This window comes from Zingiber officinale, chromosome 3A (genome assembly GCF_018446385.1).
Source record: "Zingiber officinale cultivar Zhangliang chromosome 3A, Zo_v1.1, whole genome shotgun sequence".
Lineage (NCBI taxonomy): Eukaryota > Viridiplantae > Streptophyta > Magnoliopsida > Zingiberales > Zingiberaceae > Zingiber > Zingiber officinale.
The window spans coordinates 76,261,140-76,283,554 of NC_055990.1; the positions used below are offsets into that span (position 1 = coordinate 76,261,140).

At 36.3% G+C, this 22,415-nt stretch overlaps 1 protein-coding gene across 1 annotated transcript; it reads right to left on the reverse strand.

The window, feature by feature from the left end:
- Positions 1–597: 597 nt before the first annotated feature.
- On the reverse strand, positions 598–22,099 carry LOC122052003 (mitogen-activated protein kinase kinase kinase YODA-like). The gene is made up of 9 exons (XM_042613372.1): positions 21,976–22,099; positions 21,805–21,867; positions 8,651–8,811; positions 8,499–8,574; positions 6,760–6,819; positions 6,578–6,685; positions 5,698–5,937; positions 2,055–2,146; positions 598–1,569 (listed from the first exon to the last, which is right to left on the reverse strand). Exons 1-9 carry the CDS (start codon positions 22,048–22,050, stop codon positions 1,050–1,052), a joined length of 1,395 nt encoding a protein of 464 aa, XP_042469306.1. The 5' UTR covers positions 22,051–22,099; the 3' UTR covers positions 598–1,049.
- Positions 22,100–22,415: the final 316 nt, after the last annotated feature.

Below are 22,415 nucleotides of genomic sequence, written 5' to 3' on the forward strand. Positions count from 1 at the left end.
TTTTAAAAAAATAAAAAATATTGAAGGCCTATTTTTTTTTGTTTGCCTAGGGCAACCTTGAGACGGCCTTGATGTTGGTCTCATGCGCCATTGCCTTTAATTTCTCATCACCGTAGAATAGATTACCTTTAGCAACGAATATGACTTTAGTTACCTGGTAAAGACGTCGGCTTTGGATCAACGATTATCTAAAACTCTGGATGATTTTTTACTGCTAGTGGTTTACTTGTTCGGTAATTTTATCGATGCGAAGAATATAATGTGCCACTATGATGGATTGTTTGACGGATTAGAGAATATTGCGAGGACAATGGCAATAACTTAAGAAGTTGGCAGAGCGCGCGAGGTTGGGTCTCTTGTTGACCACGAGAGTCTTCTTAGAGACGAGGAAGCTTTTCTTCCCTAACGGAGGCACGATCTGGGTTTGGGGTTTTAGTGTTTAGTCCGCAAAGGATCAGTGTCGATATAGGGGCATCAGGGTTTACTCCTCCAGGAAAGATCAGTGTGGTCAATGTGTATAAGGGCATTAGGGTTTAGTCCTCCAAAAAGTATATAAGGACATTACGGTCCTTTGATATCCTTAAAAACTGTCACAAATATAGATAACTGCATAGAAGAGAATGCTTAGAAATATGTTAATTGTACATCCAAACTGATGCAGTCAGACATAGTATAATAACTTAATGATGCAAAATGTTGGACAATGTGGGGGTCAGCCTTTATACAAATAGTCAAACTGTATGCACAAGTTGAGTTCCGAGCTTCTGGTTTTCCAAACATCGCTTGCTCTTTTGCTTTCCTAACAAAGAACTTGCATCCTCTGAAATCACTGCGTCAATCTGCAGACTCCACTAATACTTAGCAGTTTGAAACTTGGCAGAGAATTTGTAGAAAAGAACGTAGTCCACTGCCCAAGTCTCCAAAGAACAAAGAATGATTGTACAGTGGCAACTTCCTTACCAAATAAATTAGTTTGGGATGAAATTGGGGGGCAATATAAGCATGCCAGACCAACAAAAAAAAAAATTAAGATCTGGCTGATCATTCTGTCAGTCATGTAGCCTTTGTGAGTCATGAGTTGGAATACCTGAACTGCTGGGACTTTGTGAAGGCTTAAGCTTCACTTGATCTCTTACAGAACGAAGGAGCACATGATCATGCTGCTTCTCATGAGGATCCCGTAAATTAACCTGTCTCAACCTACCAAACTGAGCACTGCGAATGTCAGCTTCTGATGCCACTCTTTCCCAGACATTTTGCGGGCCTTGCTGCATTCCAGCTAAAAGATTGAGTTTCCGTTCATGGCAAATGGTCCCGCTAAGATACACATCACTTTTGCATTTTGACAAGCGATTGAAGCCATCAGGTTCCCGACCCCCTTGCTTTGACTGGCTGAAGGGAATAGCACCATTGCCACCAGTCAGAGGTGTAGATGCACCTGAGGTGGCTATAGGACTCGAAATGGGAGAAGGGGACATCCTTCCACTCACATACCGTTGAGACCTGGAATTCAAGTGAGGACTTCCCATCGGAGAGACAGGACAAGATATGTATCTCATAAGAACATCACTGCATACGAGAAGGATAATCAATAGTTTATTTTACAAAAAAAATTAATTTTTTTTTTAAAAGGCGCATGTTCGCTGCAATTTTGTGCAGTAGTGCGAATAATTGGAACACAAGACCTTTGTGTGCTAAGAGTGCTACTTAACCACGTGCCTATTATTGAGTATGCATTTAAGTTCAACATACTATTAGAAAAATTTTAAAATGTTTGATTTGTAAGATCACATCCCACAGTAACCAATAGTTCATTTGGATTTCTTTGATTGTTCCATAATGAAATACGATGACAGGAAAACATTGAATATTTTCTTAAACAAATATAATTAGGATGCTTTCGACAAAGTTTCAAACTTAACATGTCATGTTTAAACCATGTCCCAAGTTAGACCAAGTATTCCTGCCTTTTAAATTGATAAAAGAAAACAACAAACATACTAATAAAATCATAGGTCTAACAAAGGCAAGAAAAAAAAAAACAAGTGATTTACCTTGTCGTTATGGTAGGTGCTCCACCTCTTATGTGATAGATTGTCATTCCTTCTGTGTCCAGAGAAGACAAATTTTTCACATGGCTAGTTACCTGGAGTTGTATTAATAGCCACATGAAAATTCAAAGCATATAACAAGTACAAAAGAAAATATCACGATCAAAGCAGATGCAAAATGAAGCAATGAAAGAGAAATATAGAGAAGAAAACAGAGCATTTGACTGAACACATCCCTTCAAAAAGCACAAGGATTATATAACTAGACCTAGATCTTAGATTCATTCTTTTAAATTCTACTAAAGTGCATCAATTTCTGCAATATCAACGTGTATTTAACCATGTACTTCATGGTTCTCATAGACGAGGGATTGGTTTAATTAACAAATACACATTCATTATCCACTAAAGCACATGTTTCAAGTGAAGCCACTTAGGGAACAATGAGGCAATTACATCTGTAATTCAAATCCCCATACTGTTTTTGGCACAGTTTCCAAAATTGCACTAGAAGATGATGAACTGGTCAAACTCCAAGAAGTTGGTTCACTAGTTAGACTCATGCTTCAAATAGCCAGATCACATATCTACAATATCTGTATTTCTATATAGAATATATATAGGAATGTATGACAATATATAAAATATTACATCTAAATATTAGGCAGTAGAGTTAAATGGCATACAAGTATCCATAATGTAAAATGTGCGAAAGTGTACCTGGGAAGGTGAATGTAAAATATAAAAACTAAGAATAAAAAATTAGCAGAGTTTTGACCGATGTGAACTTGGTCCAGTCTGCTTAAATGAGAGAATTGACATTAATTTGTAAAGCCCAATCACTAGACCAAAATACTTAATCCAAAACCCAAGTCAATAGTATTAGTGCAATCATGCCCTATGTGGTCGTGTTCGACCAAAATGTTTTAATGTGTTTGTCAAAGGATAAGTTTTGTTGTGTTACTAATGTGTATGAAGTTTGCAGACTCAACAAAGTTGAGTTGTATTGACTTGGTATAGCCAAGTTGTGATGGTTCGATGGCTTGATGTTTTGATGTGTTTGTCAAAGGGTTTAAATTTTCATGTTACGAATATGTGTACAAAGTTTGCAAGAACTTAGTAGAATTCATATGAAACTCGTGGAGCTTATGACTCCACGAAGTCGAGTTGTGTTGACTTGGTGTAGCCAAGTTGTGATGGCTAAAAAGTCTATTGGAGATCCATGAAGGATGAAACATTTGGGGACTACAAGACTACGAACATATAGTTGATTCAATAACTTTGACAGAAGCCACAATAGGGGGACTATGTAGGTAACCTAATGAAGGATAGCACATGGAAGGAGCTTAAGGCTTAGTGCATCTAAGGGACTGAGGACCTGATGGGAGACAAATTCTTGGACAACATAAAGCCGAGACATCCTGAAGACAGTGACCCTTCGGTTAAGGAACATAAGTTTCGAGTTGTAGTCTATGGTTGAGCATGATCTAGGAGATTTTAAGGTGTAAGCCAAGCAAAATCGAAGATGGGAGTCTATTAATGCTTATTCTAGTTGCTTAGTTAACTGTCAAATTGATTAAATCCTATGCTCAAGATAAGCCTTGCACTCTATTTGATTTGAGTCAATTGGAATAGACTCAACCAACTTAATAAATTCAACTCGACTGGAATAGAAATTTATCATATGGGACTAAACAATATCATAATCTCCCTACTTACGCCTTGACATCCCAAACCTTTTCAACTCATAGCCTAGAAACCTCCTCGAATAAAGGTACATGAAGTCAAATGGTGGCTACACAACAACATTGATAGCCATTCCAATATCTCATCATTCCTAGGATTAGGTTTTTGCTGATACTAATTGATACGACCCACTTAGATGAATGAATTGAATTATTAACATGTAAGGCACAATCACCCAACCAAAATACCTAACCAAATTAATAGTGGGTACCCCATCTAAGCTTTACAAAACTTCTTTATTAGCCCAAAACTCACCATGTGTGACTAAATTGAGGAATTACACGTTAACGAGAGTTACTTCCAAGGTTTAAAATCTCGATCCGTGTTGAGATTTCGGTTCAGACCAGAACGATAAGCTTTCAGTATCGTATCATGCCATGCCGATATGATTTGTATATTTTTTATTTATATATAGTAATTATTAGATAAATATATTTATTGTGTATAATTTAAAAATAAGTTGTATATTGATTTTATATAAGTTCTTCATTATCGAACAACTTAAAATTGTTAGAAAAATAATTAAATATAATTTTCTTTAAAGAAAATTGATCTATCAATAACTCGAATTAAAATTGATACATCATAATATATTACCTTACTAATACCAAAAGAAGTTGTGTGAATCAAATGGAAGCATTGGTTCTTGTAACATTCTGCATAGGTCAACTCTATAATTCTCTAACGTCCATATTAAATAATCATAATTATATAAATTAATACAAAGATGTTATTTTATATATAATAATTATATAAATTAACTCCACCCAACAAGATCGGTCATGACCGGTACCAAGCCTGAATAAAGGAGGAGGGTTGCGCTAGGTTGCCAGCTAGTGTCAAAACTATGGCAAATATTCAATAAATGAATCTATTAAACTATTGTGCTAATGCTAGGTTGTTCCCCGGAAGGAACGCATTGCAGGGTCCGACTGTAACGTCTCGGCAAGGACCGCTACATCTCCAAAACTCGGGTGTAGTGCTAAATTTTCTTCGGCACAATAGCATCATGCGTCGTGAGATCGCTGGCGATGTTGGAGGCGTCGTGTCTTGCGACACCTCCGACCCACCTTTTGTTGCATGAGCATGACGCACATGATGACACGCACGAAATTATCACACATACAGTGCCGATTTCGCTCCCGTGTCAGAATAGTAAAAACCGAGCGTATCGCCCGACATGGAACGATATTTCAATCACGGTTACTCCTATGATTATATATGAGATGAACTAAAATAATTAGATACTAATTTCCATGTTTCCCAATACCATGGTCAATTTAGTCATAATTATATACCTTTGAGCTATTGGTTAAGGACAAAGAATGTTTGAAATAGAAATAAATAACGAAACAATTTGGCATGTCAAACTTTAGGGGCAAAAGTTGGTGCTTGTGCACAAAAACCTCAACCTGAGATTTCCTAGTTTATTTGTCATTTCATGTCTAGACAACAATGGGAATTCACTATTTAAAGAATTGAATCTAGATGATTCCACAAGAAAAATAGACAAACTAATGAAACTCTAGAAATTTTCACATTATACGTGGAGCTATACTTGCGTCCTGTCCCTAGTCTATACTTGACGTAGCCCAAGATAGAACCATGTGCCTAAATTGACGATCCCATGGGGTTGTATGCCTTGGTCAGTGATCCCCTGAGCAAGGAAGGCCAAAGCAAAAAAGTATATTTTATTGTGGAATGATTTGGACAATGTAATAAGGCCTCTTTTATAACCTGGTCTTATTAAGTCTTGAAAAATAGACTAGGCAAATAGGAAATAGTAAAAGTAGAAATATAAAATATGAATTTTTGACCTGGTAAAAATAAATAAAAACCATGTATTAGATCCTGAACCGACTCTTTTTTTTTTTTTGCATCGCAATTATTTAGAAGGTACCTTAATGTTTGTTCCAGCTGAAATACCACCTGGTGATTCTAAAGGTTCAGAACAAATTGGAGATTTCTCAATTGATGATGCATTTTTCACAAATGGATGCTGCAGAAGCTCAGAAGCTGTAGGGCGGTTAGATGGCTCACGCTGAAGACAATGCCTTATAAAATCCTTGCCATCATCAGAGAGGTGATCAGGGATTTTTGGAAGCTCTTTACTGTTTCCAATTTTGAACATTGCTGCAATCTATGGAAGAAACAGTTCATAAATATTGAAAAAAAAAACAAATAAAATAAAGTAAGCAAACTAGAGAATAAAACTAATACTTGGCCATGCATTATAAATGGATAAATTCTTTGTATAATGTAAAATATGTACAACACTCTTATCAAGTACAAGACAAGGGAAACTCTATTCTCAAATTAATACAAGCAAAGGGCGAGATCATCCAAGAAAATTAATTAGGGAACGGGCTTCTTGTGAATTGCTACTTCAAGTCAATGATTAGTGTAACTGGTGATACCATGTTGGGCAAATAACTATTTCCATTCAGAGATGTGGAATAAAGTGAACTTGGCAAACAACTTAATTGCAAATGGAAAAGAATTAGCAAGAGCGTTCACAAATCATCCAAAAAGGTGTCTTGGCATTCAGCACACATATTCTCAAAATTAATATATTCATGGAGAGTAATTGATAAATCTATAGTCCTTGTTTGAAAAATGTATGTCTACAACTTATTTATGTAAAAAGTCTTAAATACAGAAAGTTTATATAAGGAAACTAGTAAAAGAAGATGCTTTCTGAATTTCACATCAATGTAGTAGAAATATCAAAGTAGCACCCTAAATAAATTTTGCACGCTCTCAAAGTTTTAAGTAACAACCCCTTCATATTGACTCCAAGGTGGCTTTGATGTAGCCATCTCCAGGACAGTGCACCCTAGACTCCAAATATCCACAGCAAGGTTACATCCATTCGAATTCTTGATGACCTAACCACACGATGCATAATAGGAATTAGTTTAGATGCATAATTGATAAAAGTGTCACCTGAATTAAACAATACCTCTGGAGCCATCCAATACGGGCTTCCCTTAAATGATAAGGGGCATGATTGTCCAGTAATCTGGGAAACACAACATTAGGTGATAAATATTGTGTTCAAACATAGAAAAAAAACTACCTTTATGCCTTCAGATTTCAGAATAGATTCAATAGGGAATAGTTTGTTTTTGTACTAATCCATGTTAAAAAATAATTTTAATATCAAATTCACATAGGTAGTGGAAAAATGAGAATGCATTTGAAGTTTGAGTACATGTGTAATGATCTCATGGAATTTTAACTCATCACAATTAAGGATGATGCATGTTCTTTATCTAACAGTATGACAAAGTGGCAGACTTCCAGAAAATATAAATGCAGACTTTCTTAGAATATGCTATAATTCACCTACAGCTGATTTGATCAAGCCATTGTACTCTGATAGCAAACTTTGAATATATATATATATATATATATATATATATATATATATATATATATATATATATATATATATATCCTGGGCGGATGTTCGGTGGGCGATGCATGGGGTGACTCTTAGTGAATCCAGGCGCCCGGACCATTGTGCCCGGGAGTGGTCCAAGCGCCCGGATTCACTGAACGTCTGCCCAAGATAACAAAAATCTATATATATAAGCACACTTATTACTTCTGCAGTAAAACAAAAACTAATTGTAAATTACTATACACTATTCCTTTCATATAATCTGAAGTTGGTTAAAAAAAATAAAGGATGCTCTAAGTAGACTAGTGTCACAATCCAAGCATATCTTGAATGCATAACACAACTGGTTGTGCAGATTGTCATGGAGCAAGGGATGTAAGAAACAAAATCACTAGGTGATCTGGCACATGAGTTCCAGGTATGTATAATAAATTCAATGACTGAGAAAGATTGATAAATCAAGTTTATGAATGATATATAATACCTATAAGCTTAATCTTTAGGAGATTATTCTCCTCCACTGACCTGCTAAGTACTTTGACTAAAAGCACTATTATAATATTTAATCTGGTAAATCATATGAATGAAATTAAGTGGCACTGTGGCAACAATAGTATGTGGAAGTGCCTAACTCCCAACAATAAAGCCTACAGGAGCAACTCAAAATACAAAACCGGAATTAGCACATAAAGAAGTTTTTAAAAAATAAACATGCACAAAATGTAGCACGATAGCATTTCATCCAAAACAGATTTTGAAGCACATGTTCCATTGAAATGACTAGTCACAGTTATATGAATTGTGAGCACAAAGAATGTGTGGCAGTTAAGTTATACTAAACATGCAAGATATGTCAGATAAGCACGACAACATTTCGTCCAAACAGATTTTCAAGTATACACATACCTTAGAATGACTAATGACATTATATGAATTCAATGTACAAATCACATACTATTCTTAGAACCTTAATATTAATATATTTAATGTATTGTTCAAAATCCAGTCTGTCAAATCATATGAATCAAGCTAGGTGGGACTAGTGAGTGAATTGCCAAAATAGCATACTAAAGAAAAACTCAAGTAGCTAATAAACACTGAAATTTGCAACAAAAAACAAGTATGATATATTTAATTTCACATGAAAAACATGCACGAATATGGAGATAGGAAAAACAACATTTTTCCCAAACACAGATTTTCAAGCCCTTATTGCATTAGAAAGACTAGCCACTATATTATCAGGATATAAAAGGATAAAATTGCTCAAACAGTGCTTAGAGATAAAAGCATACATGTTTTGCCATCCCAAAATCTGCCAGCTTAACTCGGCCATTTGGATCTACCAATATGTTTGCACCTTTTATGTCCCTGCACAAGGTTCAGTAAAAAGTCAGGTGCAGAAAAGAGACCAATCATTCAAAAGGAACAATTCCTTATGTCATACCTATGTACAGTATTTTTAGCATGCAAATATGCTAATCCAGAAAGAATTTGCTGGGAATAGCTACGAATTGCTGGCTCACCAAATTGACCATAGTCCTGGAGGAGTTTATGTATAGAACCACCGGATACATATTCCAGGTAAATATAAAGTTTATCATCAATCTGTTTGAAGGAAATACATACACATAATCAAGTCATGGATCTATGATAAAGAAATATACTATTGCTTGTTGCTATTCATTCAATTGTATTAGTAGGTTACCTTCATCTAAAATGGAAATATACACTATCTGGATATAGCAATGTAAATTTCCCAATAAATTACAAGGCACAAGCGAAGATAGGATATAAATATCATCGAGTACATAGTGACTACCCAACTCCTAAACTATATCTTTATCAAACAAGTCTAAGTGGACCTAAGTGGGCAATAAGTTTCCTAAGGAAATAAAGAATTATCAAGTAGCTTCTTCAGCTAAAGACTTCTAGGATGCATCAGGACAAAGGAATATTTGCATCAAATCAGATCTATCGTCCAAAATAGAAGTAGCTTAGATAATTATAGGCGTGCAAGCATACTGATTCACTATTCTTGAAGAGAAATGAAAATTGAGATTTCACTTCTCCATGATGCCATGCTATGTGTGGCAAACCATTAGTTGATGGTCAGGCAAGAAATCATTTATATCTACATACTAAACACATCAAGTAAGGATTTGAGTCTAACATGGAACTAAAGTTAACATGCTAGCAAATATTTAGTTTAATGGTCAAAATCTCAATTTACACATCACATCCTGCAGAAAACACTAACATAGCTGTAGTAGAGTGGGAATTGTTCCATACGATCAATGCACAATGGAGCCAACAACTAAATGGATCACATTCCTTCAATTTGAAAGTGAAATTGAACCAACATGAGGACCATTTTCGTATGCATTGGGGTTTTTAATGCATTTTTGGAGAGTTCCTAAGCTAGTATTAAAATACCATGCATGCATGGTTGCATTAAGCTAGTATTAGGGATTAGTGGTTGCATTAGTACCATGCATGCAAGCATGATATTTATTGCATAATTAGTGCATAGTGGATCTTAGGGGATGTTAAATAGGAGAATTCTTGTATGACATATCATGTGAGTTTGAATGAAAATTTGAATTTCTCTTTCGTGAGACCTTCCTTCAAGTTCTTAGGCAAAGAACTAATTCCGATCTTATTAAGGCAACTTGTGGCGATCAAACCCCATGACTTATTGCTCACCTTCTCATCTTGCTTGAGTGTGGCGTCAATACCCTTTCCCAAGCTAAATTTCAAGGCGATCCATTTACAAGGTTCTTTTTCATTTGGTATCAGAGCCTTGGCTCCTTGATTTTCAGGTTTGTGTCTTGTTTTCATCTTTGTTCTTGTCCCTCTTTGTTGATCTCTCTATCCCTATCTGTCGTAAATTTCTGTTCACTATTTGAGTCCTCAACTCAAAAAAAAAAAAAAAACAGGAAAATTCGAAAAAAAAAGGGAGGATTTGTGAACTGAAAGGACTCAATATTCTTTCTTTGTGAAATCTGAATTCAAAGATATTCCTTTGCTGTTAATCGTTGCTGAATTTCTCGTTTTATCCGTTTATTTCTCTTATTCTACTCATATTTCTATTGTTGGTTTCTTGTTCACTTGATTGTCTACTTGCTGTCTTGAGAAAGACATTGATAAGATTCTTTCCTTAAGAGCTTATAAAGGAAGCTGAGTGGATAAATTTGAGTGCAACCACATGAGTAGAGTGGTGAGAACCGTCTAACATTTCTTTTGTAATTTTCCTTGTATCTTCTTTTGTTGCAAGCATGAGTGGGGAAAGATCACCTCATTTCCCTAGGCGAGATCTTAATAGGCTTCAAATGGAGGCACTTACTCAACAATTTGAGAGAATGCTTCAAAGACAACTTGAAGAATTACACGAAAGGATGGACCGACTTGAAGGAGAAAAAGTTTCCAACCGTGGGGGCAATTCTAATCATGAAGAATCTTGTCAAAGTGACCCATTCTATGATTCACCAAGAGAAAGAAGGAGGCGTGAAAGAGGAAGAAGACGTGAAAGAGGAGGTAGAGACCATAGACGAGAAGATGATCTAGGAGGTGTGAAAGTCCAGATGCCTTCCTTCCAAAGGAGGAATGACCCCGAAACATATCTTGAGTGGGAGATGAAAATAGAGCAAATCTTCTCATGCTGCAATTACAATGATGCAAAGAAAGTAAAGGTGGTTGCCCTTGAGTTCACCGATTATGCCTTAATTTGGTGGGATCAATTGCAAAAGGAGAGAAGAAGGTATGGAGAGCATCCTATCAACACTTGGGACGAAATGAAGACTTTGATGAGAAGGAGATTTGTGCCTTCCCACTACCATAGGGAATTGCACAACAAATTGCAAAGACTCACCCAAGGGAGTAGGAGTGTGGGTGATTACTACAAGGAGATGGAGGTGGCTTTGATTAGTGCCAATATTGTGGAGGATAGGGAAGCTACCATGGCTAGTTTCTCCATGGCCTAAACCGAGATATTGGAGATTGTGGAGTTACAACATTATATGGAGCTTGACGATTTAGTGCATCAGGCAATGAAAATATAGCAACAATTAAAGAGAAAGGGCGTTATGAAGAAATCATCTTCTCCAAACTACTTTCAAGTTGGAAGGACAAGCCAAAGAAGGAGGGTTCTTCTTCAAATTCTAAGGAGGCAGCAAGCACTAAGAAGCCTATTCCTACTACCTCTTCTTCCACTTATAAGAGTAGGGATATCAAGTGTTTTAGGTGTTTAGGAAAAGGTCATATTGCATCTGAATGCCCGAATAAGAAGACTATGGTGGTGAGGGATAATGGGAATATCTCTAGTGAAGAAATTTCTTCTCATTCCTCTTCCTCAAGCATTGAGAAAAATGATGGAGCAACCTATGCGCAAGATGGAGATCTCTTGGTGGTTAGGAGATTATTGGAAAGTCAAGCCAAGGAGCATGAGGACCAAAGAGAAAATATTTTTAATACCCGCTGCCTTATTCAAGGTAAGACATGCTCTATGATCATTGATGGTGGAAGTTATACCAATGTGGCAAGCACTAGGTTGGTCACCAAACTCAACCTCAAGACTACACCACATGCAAGACCATATAAACTCCAATGGCTAAGTAATAGTGGTGAATTGGAAGTGAACCAGCAAGTGTTGATTAATTTCTCCATTGGCAAATATGAAAATCAAGTTCTATGTGATATTGTGCCTATTGGAGGCAAGCCACATTCTTCTTGGAAGACCTTGGCAGTTTGATAGGCGAGCTCACCATGATGGATCCTCCAACAAGTTCTCTTTTGTCCACAATTCTCGCAAAGTCACACTTGTACCGTTATCACCTAGGGAGGTTTGTGAGGATCAAATAAAAATGAGGGAGAAAAGAGAAAAAGAAGAGCGAGAGCTTAAGAAAAAGAAAGAGTGTGTGAAAAAGAAAATACTTGATTTTGAGGACAAAATTCAAAAGAAAAGAGAGAATGAGAAAAAGAAAGAGAGAAAAATAGAAAATTTGTTTACAAGAGGAAGTGAGGTGAAGAAAGCTTATTTGATAAGGCAGCCTATATTTGTTCTTTTGTGCAAGGAAACTTGCTTGGAATATAATACTAACTCCTTGCCCGGTGATGTTGTTGTTAGTGATGTTGTTGTTATTTTGTAGGATTTTGAGGATGTGTTTACCAAGGAAGTACCTCACGATTTGCCACCAATGAGGAGGATTGAACACCAAATATACCTTATTCCTAGCGCTTCTCTGCCCAATAGGCCAGCTTATAGGAGCAACCCTCCAGAAACAAAGGAGATACAAAATCAAGTTGAGGAGTTATTGCAAAAAGGATGGGTTAGAGAAAGTTTAAGTCCTTGTGTTGTACCCGTAATTTTGGTGCCTAAAAAGGATGGATCATGGAGGATGTGCACTGACTGTAGAGCAATCAACAACATCACAATTCGGTATAGACATCCTATCCCTAGACTTGATGATTTGCTTGATGAATTGCATGGTGCTTGCTTCTTTTCTAAAATTGATTTGAAAAGTGTGTACCATCAAATTAGGATAAGGAAAGGGGATGAATGGAAAAAGCTTTCAAAACCAAATATGGATTGTATGAATGGTTGGTAATGTCTTTTGGGTTAACTAATGCACCAAGCACTTTTATGAGGCTTAAGAACCATGTCTTACGAGAATTTCTTGGAAAATTTATGGTAGTATACTTTGATGATATTTTGGTATATTCCAAAAGTTTTGTTGAGCATATTGCACATCTCCAATCTGTCTTGCATGTCCTTAGAAAGGAAAAACTATATGCTAACTTGGAAAAGTGTTCTTTTTGCACTAATCATGTGGTTTTTCTTGGTTTTGTCATAAGTTCTAAAGGAGTGCAGGTTGATGAAGGGAAAGTTAAGGCCATTAGAGATTGGCCAACTCCTAAAACTGTGAGTGAGGTTAGGAGCTTCCATGGGTTGGCAAGTTTCTATAGGAGGTTTGTGAAGGACTTCAGCACAGTGGCAGCACCCCTAAATGAAATTGTTAAGAAAAACATGGATTTTAGATGGGGAGAGAATCAAGAAAATGCATTTCAAACACTCAAGGATAAACTCACGCATGCACCCATTCTTGCTTTACCTGATTTTTCCAAATCATTTGAAATTGAATGTGATGCATCTCATGTGGGTATTGGGGTTGTTCTACTTCAAGATAGTCATCCCATTGCATATTTTAGTAAGAAATTAAGTGGCGCCACTCTCAATTATTCCACTTATGATATAGAATTGTATGCACTTGTTAGAGCATTGCAAACATGGCAGCATTATCTTTTGCCTAAAGAATTTGTCATTCATAGTGATCATGAATCTTTGAAGTATTTGAAAGGGCAAGGGAAGCTCAACAAAAGGCATGCCAAATGGGTCAAATTTCTTGAACAATTTCCTTATGTGATTAAGCATAAGGAAAGGTAAATGTTGTAGCAAATGCACTTTCAAGAAAGTATAACTTGTTAGCTACACTTGAAACTAAATTGCTTGGCTTTGAATATATTAAGGAATTGTATGTACATGATAATGAGTTTTCCCAATTATATGCTGCGTGTGAAAAGAAATCACAAAATGAGTTTGTTAGACATGACAACTACTTGTTTAAGAATAACAGACTTTGTGTGCCTAGAGGATCCATACGTAAATTGCTAGTTAGGGAAGCACATGAGGGGAGTTTAATGGGTCACTTTGGGGTTCAAAAGACCTTGGAAATGCTGCTTAAACATTTTCATTGGCCACACATGAAACATGATGTACAGAAATTTTGTGCACAATGCATTGTGTGTAGAAAAGCAAAATCTAAGACATTACCTCATGGACTTTACACGCCTTTGCCTATTCCTAATTTTCCTTGACTGACTTGTCTATGGATTTTGTTTTAGGGCTACCACGTACCCAAAAAGGTAAGGACTCCATGTTTGTGATAGTTGATAGATTCTCCAAGATGACACACTTCATACCTTGCCACAAAGTGAATGATGCAACTCATGTGGCAGATTTCTTTTTCAAAGAGGTGGTAAGATTTCATGGCATGCCTAGGAGCATTGTGTCAGATCGTGACACCAAATTTTTAAGCCATTTTTGGAGGACCTTATGGAACAAGCTGGAAACAAAGCTTCTTTTCTCCACCACATGCCACCCACAAACTGACGGTCATACTGAGGTGGTAAATAGGACACTTTGTACTCTTCTTAGAACAATTATTAAAAAGAACATTAAGTCTTGGGAAGAATGTTTACCTCATGTTGAATTTGCTTATAATAGGGCGATTCATTATACTACTCAATTTTCTCCTTTTGAGATTGTTTATGGGTTCAATCCACTAACACCTCTTGATTTGCTTCCTTTACCTAACACTTCTTCTTTAGTTCACAACGATGGCAAAACAAAGGCAGAATATGTGAAGAAGCTTCATGAGCAAGTTAAAGCTCAAATTGAGAAGAAAATGGAGCAATATGCAAATCAAGCCAATAAAGGGAGAAAAAGAGTTGTCCTTGATCCCGGTGATTGGGTGTGGGTTCATATGAGGAAGGAACGGTTTCCTACCCAAAGGAAATCAAAGCTTCAACCAAGAGGAGATGGACCATTCCAAGTGTTGGAAAGAATTAATGACAATGCTTACAAAATTGATTTGCCCGGTGAGTATGGTGTTAGTGCAACATTTAGTGTGGCTGATTTAAGTCCTTTTGATGTAGGAGATGAAGACCTAAATTCAAGGACGAATTCACCTAAAGGAGGGAATGATGTGAGCCAAGAAGAGGCATTGAAGGGAATTGGGGGACCTATGACAAGGTCCAAGACTAAGAGAATGAAGCAAGCTTTGGAAGGCTTAATAATGGGGCTTAAGGAAAAGGAGGATCAATGCACAATGGAGCCAACAACTAAATGGATCACATTCCTTCAATTTGAAAGTGAAATTGAACCAACATGAGGACCATTTTCGTATGCATTGGGGGGGGGGGGGGGGGGGGGTTTTAAAGGGATTTTTGATGCCCTTTGTGGGTTTTTAATGTATTTTTGGAGAGTTCCTAAGCTAGTATTAAAATACCATGCATGCATGGTTGCATTAAGCTAGTATTAGGGATTAGTGGTTGCATTAGTGGATAATAAATACCATGCATGCAAACATGATATTTATTGCATAATTAGTGCATAGTGGATCTTAGGGGATGTTAAATAGGAGAACTCTTGTATGGCAAATCATGTAAGTTTGAATGAAAATTTGAGTTTCTCTTTTGTGAGACCTTCCTTCTAGTTCTTAGGCAAAGAACTAATTCCGTCCTTATCAAGGCAACTTGTGGCAATCAAACCCCATAACTTATCACTCACCTTCTCATCTTGCTTGAGTGTAGCGTCAATACCCTTTCCCAAGTTGAATTTCAAGGCGATCCATTTACAAGGTTCTTTATCATCTTCTACCTATATATATTATTGATTAATAAGGAACATTAGATATAAACACTCTATCAATTTACAACTAAGTCTATAACACCATGAATCTACCTCAAGCTAATTTGAATTTTTATAGAAACTCAACTTGTTACTAATGTATTACACACTAGGTTCTTTTAAGGATTTAGTTAATAAGTTTCTAATGATTAATGTAAATCATTAGAGTTGAGTGGTAATTGCAGTCTTTATGTGTTTTGTCCTCTTGTAAACTATTGGTCGAAGATGTATGCATAGTATTTGATTGTCACAATATCATTGTCTCTACAAAAGCATATCCTACCTTGATCAGAAGTTGTTTAACCATGATGAGCTCACCTGTAACTAAAGCTATATAGTCCTATATTTTATCTCTGTACTTATCTTGCTACAAGTGTCTATTTATTATTGTCCCAAGAAATAAAATTACATCGTTAAGTAGCAACAATAGCCAAATGCATATTGTTTATCCATAGAAGCTATCAAATCTACACTCAAGTACTCCAAGATCTAAAGATCACGAAATAAGATACTTTTCTCTAGAGCACTCTTGAGGGCTATCAATGGGTTATGGTATAAATTCTCTAAAAATTAATTACATACTATGAATAAAAAGATGTCACGTTTGGTGACTGTGAGATAGTGAAATTTCCCTACAAATCCTATGTATTTCCTGGGATCATTTAGAAGCTCCCCTTGTCCTGATACTAATCTAACATTATGGTCTATGCAAGTATCTACTGGTTTAATTTCTACCATGACAGTCTCATCAAACATATTCAATGCATACTTGAGTTGTGAGATATACGTACGTTTACCTTTATCAGTGATTTTAACTTACACACATGACTAGCTTTCCCTGAGCAATAAACATTGAAGACTACTCCATAGACCTTAGAAAAATCAGCTTGAAGAAAGTTATTCTCAATATGAAGTTGATAAAGGAGTTAATAGAAGACAACAATTAGGGAAAAAAAAGATGGACAGAAGTAATTTTAGCCACTAAAAAAAAGGTAACCATGTAGTAAACACTATAAATCTAGGTGTAGCTCTTTACTACTAAATGAGCTTTAAGACAATCAACTATTTATAGAGGCAACATTTAATTGACAAAACTTATTTGAGACTTAATGTGGACTTCCTTGGGAAAAAAGAATCAACTTCTAAGTGTCAGACTATAGAGCATCCATCTCATTGATTACGGTTAGCTGTAGCCTAAGATTTGAAAATGCCACCAAGGCATTCATTGGAATGTACTCTCAGGAAAATGAAGATACACGCGCAACATATTTATATGATAATAATGCATAAACAAAAAAGTGGATGAAAAATGGGAAATAGAGGACTCACAAGTACCTTTGTTAGAAGCAATGAAAATATCCAAATCAAAGGGTTCCAAGATGGCAATTGGTGACTAGAGAGAAGGAAAGTCACAAACATGTGGTGGAGTTGGAGTGTCTTTGCATTATAGTCGTCATTTGTGCATTGGCAAGGAAGGTTCTTTAAATGGAGGGTCATTAGCAACAAGGTAGGGGTAGAAAGGACAATGGGTGGGGATAAGAAGATCTTCCTATGTAGACTCAAGTAGATGATATAGAGAGAAAAAGGAGCAGACTAAAAAAATGACACATTAGCAATGTTAAAGGCATGACATTTCTTAAGGAAATAACAATGATAAACTTTTTAGAGACAATAATAACTAAAAATGCACTTGATGGACCTTGAGGAAAACTTACCACATCAAGGAACACAATAGATGAATAAAATAAGTACATTCAATAACCTAATACCTAAGGTAGAAGAGAGTGTACAACATCTTATAGAAAGAGGATAGTAAAGTGAACTTTACCATAGAATAGAGATTAGCATACAATTTATAAGATAATGTGCACTGAGAATAATGTCGTCATAAAAAGAAAGAGGGCATATATGTATAGAAGTAAACTTTGAGCAATCTCAATTGATTCTTTTATTCTGCTATACCATTTTACTAAGTCTGTGTGAGCATAAGAACTAACAAAGACCACTATGAATTGATACAACCAAGTGAAGGAGTGAGACAAATATTTCTAAGCATTGTCACTACATTGAAGCTTGGTAGACATGCCAAATTGATTTTTAGTTTGTTATAAAAGGAAGATGAAGAAAAGTTTAGAATGTCCTTTCGTTAAAAATTACCACATTTTACTCTCCTATAAATTATCCTTTTTCAAGATGTCCTCAAAAGTTTCAAAATAATAAAATGTGAGCATCCAATCTCATCGATCATGGTTAGTTGTCGCAAAGTGCCTCTAAGGCATTCATAGGAATGTAAATGAAGATACAAATGTAACATATTTAGATCATATTGGTGTATAGAATTAAAATGAAAAAAAGATGTGAATAAAGGATTTACGAGTACCTATGTTAAAAGAAATTAAAACATTAAAATCAAAGGAGGGATATGAGATGGCAATTGGTGACTAAAGAGAAGTCTTAGACAGGTGTTGGAGTATTTTTTACATCACGGTTGTCAATTGTACATTAGCAAGATAGGTGCCTCGAGTGTGGGTATTAAACATAAGCAAGGAAGAGGCCCATCGATGGGGTTAGAAAGGACAATGAATCGAAATAAGATCTTCCATCATGGAGCAATAATTAATCCCACTAATCAGGTGATTTATTCACCAATCAGTACCTTGATCTACGAATTCCCAAACTTTCTAATGAATAATAATAACTTTCAATTTAATTTGACTAATATATAATCACTATCCTCACGAGTTGGCACAGTTGGTACCTACATGAATGTTTGCTCTAACAAGTCCCCCAATGGATGTAAAATGTCTCGTTGAGTGTCTGATCTCTCACGTGCTATTATGGACTGTCGGCAAGCCCATGCAACAAAAGAGAATCCGAGCCCATCAAATACCAGAGATACATGCACAACAGATTTAGAAAAGATGGTGCAAATCAAGAGAATTGATTCAGCTATAATAATTTATAGTAATTGATTTTATTTGAGTCAAGTATCTTTTATTCTAAGTAGAATTGAGTCTAGTATCTTTTTATTTTTGGTAAGAATAAAACCTTTCTTATTAAGTATTTGCTTTTTCCTTTGTCGAAGGAATGTCAATAGTTGTATTTAAATAGCTGGAATAATGCAAAAAGATTACTAAGTTTACAAAAGAAATCAAACCCCCTAGATCAAGAGGTTCTCTAATCCCAACGAGCCTCAAATTATCTCTACCACCATAAGCCATCAAGGTCGTAAAACCAAGAAGACAAAGATTGATTCCACTGATCAGTCGATAAACCGTCTCATTACGCGATCCATATCCAAGGGTCATAACAAATTGGTATCAGAGCTTGTCGTAATGAATGACTCACAATCACTTCAACCACTCTTTGATGCTTTTCTCAAAATTTATTGGAGGACAAAGCTGCCAATGAAAAACGGCAATAGCTCATCTATGCTCAAATAGAGGAATTATCCAACGGCTTCTTTAAGCTACACTCGCACAACAACCATCCAGGTGAAGAGAGTAGCAGCCATCCTGACCCATAAGGGTGCCCTCGAAAGAGTATCATGGTCATGAGGAGGGATCCTCATATATACCACGATATTCGAAACTGGATTTCCCACGTTATGATGGTGAGTCTGATCCTTTGGGATGGCTCAATCGATGCGACCATTTTTTTCGCCATCAACGCACTTTGGAGGAAGAAAAGGTGGGCCTAGCCTCGTTCCATCTTGAGGGATATGGCCAATTATGGATCATCAAACCAGAACGTAATCGATCTCATATTCAATGGGAGGAATTTAAAGATCAATGTAATCTAAGGTTTGGGCCACCTATTCGCAACAACAAATTGATGAGCTTGCCAAACTTCAACAATCAGATCCATGGAAGACTACCAACTAAAGTTCGAACAATTCTGACACAAGTACATTCCTTGACATCAAACAAGAAGTTCAAATATTCATTAGTAGCCTCCAAGATCACATCGTTGTGGAAGTTGAGCTTCACCACCCAAAAGATCTCACATCGGCTATGAGTTTTGTCTATCTTTATGAATAATGCTCTAAACGATCTGAAACTACCGTCACACCACGATGTGCCCCATCCAACCACCAAAGAAACCATTTATCAAACGATTAAATTGGGAGGAAATGGAAGAATGACGTGTCAAAGACCTTTGTTTTAATTGCGATGAACTTTACACCCTCGTCACCATTGCAAACGCCTTTTCTAGCTTGACGGATTAGAAGAGTCTGACGAACAAGACTATGTCGAGGATGTTGAAATTTCCCTCATCGCGATCACAGCAATCGCACCCTCAAACCATGCAGATTCATGGGAAGAAGCAGTAGCTATTATGAAACGTTACCCATCATTCATGTTTGTGGACAAACATATTTTTCAATGGAGGAGTAATGTTATGGACCTTGGGCAAGCCCATGCAATTAAAGAAAATCTGGAGCCCATCAAATACAAGAGGCTATAGTAATTGATTTTTATTTAAGTCGAGTATCCGTTTCTTTTATTGGGATTGAGTCTAGTATCCTTATTTTTAGTAAGAATACAACATTTCTTATTCAGTGTTTGTTTTCTTCCTTTAAATGTATTTAAATGGCTGAAATAATACAATAAAGATTACGACTGAGTTTACAAAAAGAAATCAAACCCCCTAGATCAAGAGGTTCTCTAATCCCAATGAGCCTTAAATTATCTCTACCATCATAGGCCATCAAGGTCTTTCTTATTCAGTGTTTGTTTTTTTCTTTGTTAAGAAGGAATGTCAGTGGTTGTATTTAAATAGCCAGAATAATACAATAAAGATTACAAGTTTACAAAAAGAAATCAAACCCCCTTGATCGAGAGGTTATCTAATCCCAACGAACCTTAAATTATCCCTACCACCATAGGCAGTCAAGGTCATAAAACCAAGAAGACAAAGATTGATCCCATTACACGATCCATATCCAAGGGCCATAACACAAGGTCGTAAAACCAAGACAAAGATTGATTCCATCGATCAGTCGGTAAACTGTCCCATTACGTGATCCATATCCGAGGGTCATAACACATGTAAAGGGTGCACTAGGGCAAAATACCCTCCGTGATTTACTTGCTTATATCTTGTTATGAGACTGACGATACTAGGTCACTTGGGATGAATGATATCACCTTTTGCTCCAATATATATATAATTACTAATTTTATTCATATTAATGCCTTCTTTGTTTGAATGGGAGCCTTGGCGCAATGGTAAAGTTGTTGTCATGTGACCTAAAGGTCACGGGTTCGAATCCTGGAAACAGCCTCTTGCAAAAAACAGGTTAAGGCTGCGTACAATGGATCCTTCCCCGGTACCCCGCATAGCGGGAGCTTCGTGCACGGGCTGCCCTTTTTTTTTTATTTGTGCCTTCTTTGTTTGTGAAATCTATTCCTCCACCTTCCCTTTCCAATTTATGGTATAACTTCTGAGCTGCATGGGATGAGGAAGGTGGCAAATAACGAGGGAGGCTTCTTTATGTATAGATGCGCTAGTATTTATGAGCAAGGGAGGCATACAAGGTCAAGGAGAGGCAACAGTTGGTTGGAGCAGCATGATTCCTGGCACGGAGGGTGGAGATTGAATGGGTGGTGGCGATGAAATTAAGGATTTACCTTGGTAGAGAAAGGAGAGACAACACCATCAAATAAAACTCTAAATAGGAGAGCATGCTCTGGCACAAAGTAAGAGAGATAAGTATTGCATTGTCTTTTAAAGAATAAATATTCATCATCTATATATTAGATCACATCCTATAACTGGATACTGAATGCATGACAAAAAAAAAACTAATAGCTGTAGTAGCATGAATCCTTATTAGCTTCTCATGGCTTGCATCACTTCTAAATGCCTATTTTATGGGCAGACCTACTAGGGATGATATTCAGTTGACATTTATACCAATCGGTTTTACTTAGACTCCTAGTCCTAGCTTACAAAGAGCTTTAAAAGAATGGAAAACATGGAAAAAAAAACAAGAAATGATGGAAAATTACCAAGATAGTAATAATGTCTTGTAATGATGGACCAAGAAAAAATTTTATCACCACAACCAATCATCAATAATTGACAAGTAATAGAATGTTCTCATTGCGTATTAAGAAAGCAAGTAATACCATCTCACTACCATAATACTGCACAATATTTGGATGTTGCAATCGACTCAAAAGAGATATTTCCTGCCAAAAGAAAACACAAAGAATGATGCTTGAAAATTAAAGAAGAGCAATAATAAATACAGTATAAATACAGTAGAGGATGTAATTCTAGTACAACAAAGTATTCACCTGCCCTAAGTGTTTTGCACTTTCCTTTGACTTTGCATCATCCATGAAGAGGGTAACTTCCTTCATCGCACACATTTCACCACTCTCACTATAAATAACGGCATAAATAGAGTAAAAGACATGGAAAGTAAAACAAACCTATAGAAGTCCGAGGAATCAGGAACGGAGAGAAACTCACATAGAAAATGAAGATAGTAAATTAATAAAATTTTAAGGATGTTTGATGAAGTTATGTGGATTTATAACTGAAACTTATTTTTTCCATGAAATAATTCCAAGGTGTTTCTATTGGCTCTACTAGTTTACGTTTACACACAAAATTACCCGCACCCTTATCACACTAGTGGTTGATATTCATGAATCATTATTGAATATAAAGGCTTCCCTCACTTTCAAGGTCGTTTGACTTTAGCCCATGTCCCTAACTGAACGAAGTACTG

Coding starts and splice junctions, on each gene's coding strand:
- LOC122052003 (XM_042613372.1), bottom strand. CDS start 22,050: ATGTGTGCGATGAAGGAAGTTACCCTCTTCATGGATGATGCAAAGTCA. Junction 6,820..8,498: donor ATTTTGGGATGGCAAAACAT/GTATGCTTTTAT, acceptor TGTGTTTCCCAG/ATTACTGGACAATCATGCCC. Junction 2,147..5,697: donor CAGCTGGAACAAACATTAAG/GTACCTTCTAAA, acceptor ATACAACTCCAG/GTAACTAGCCATGTGAAAAA.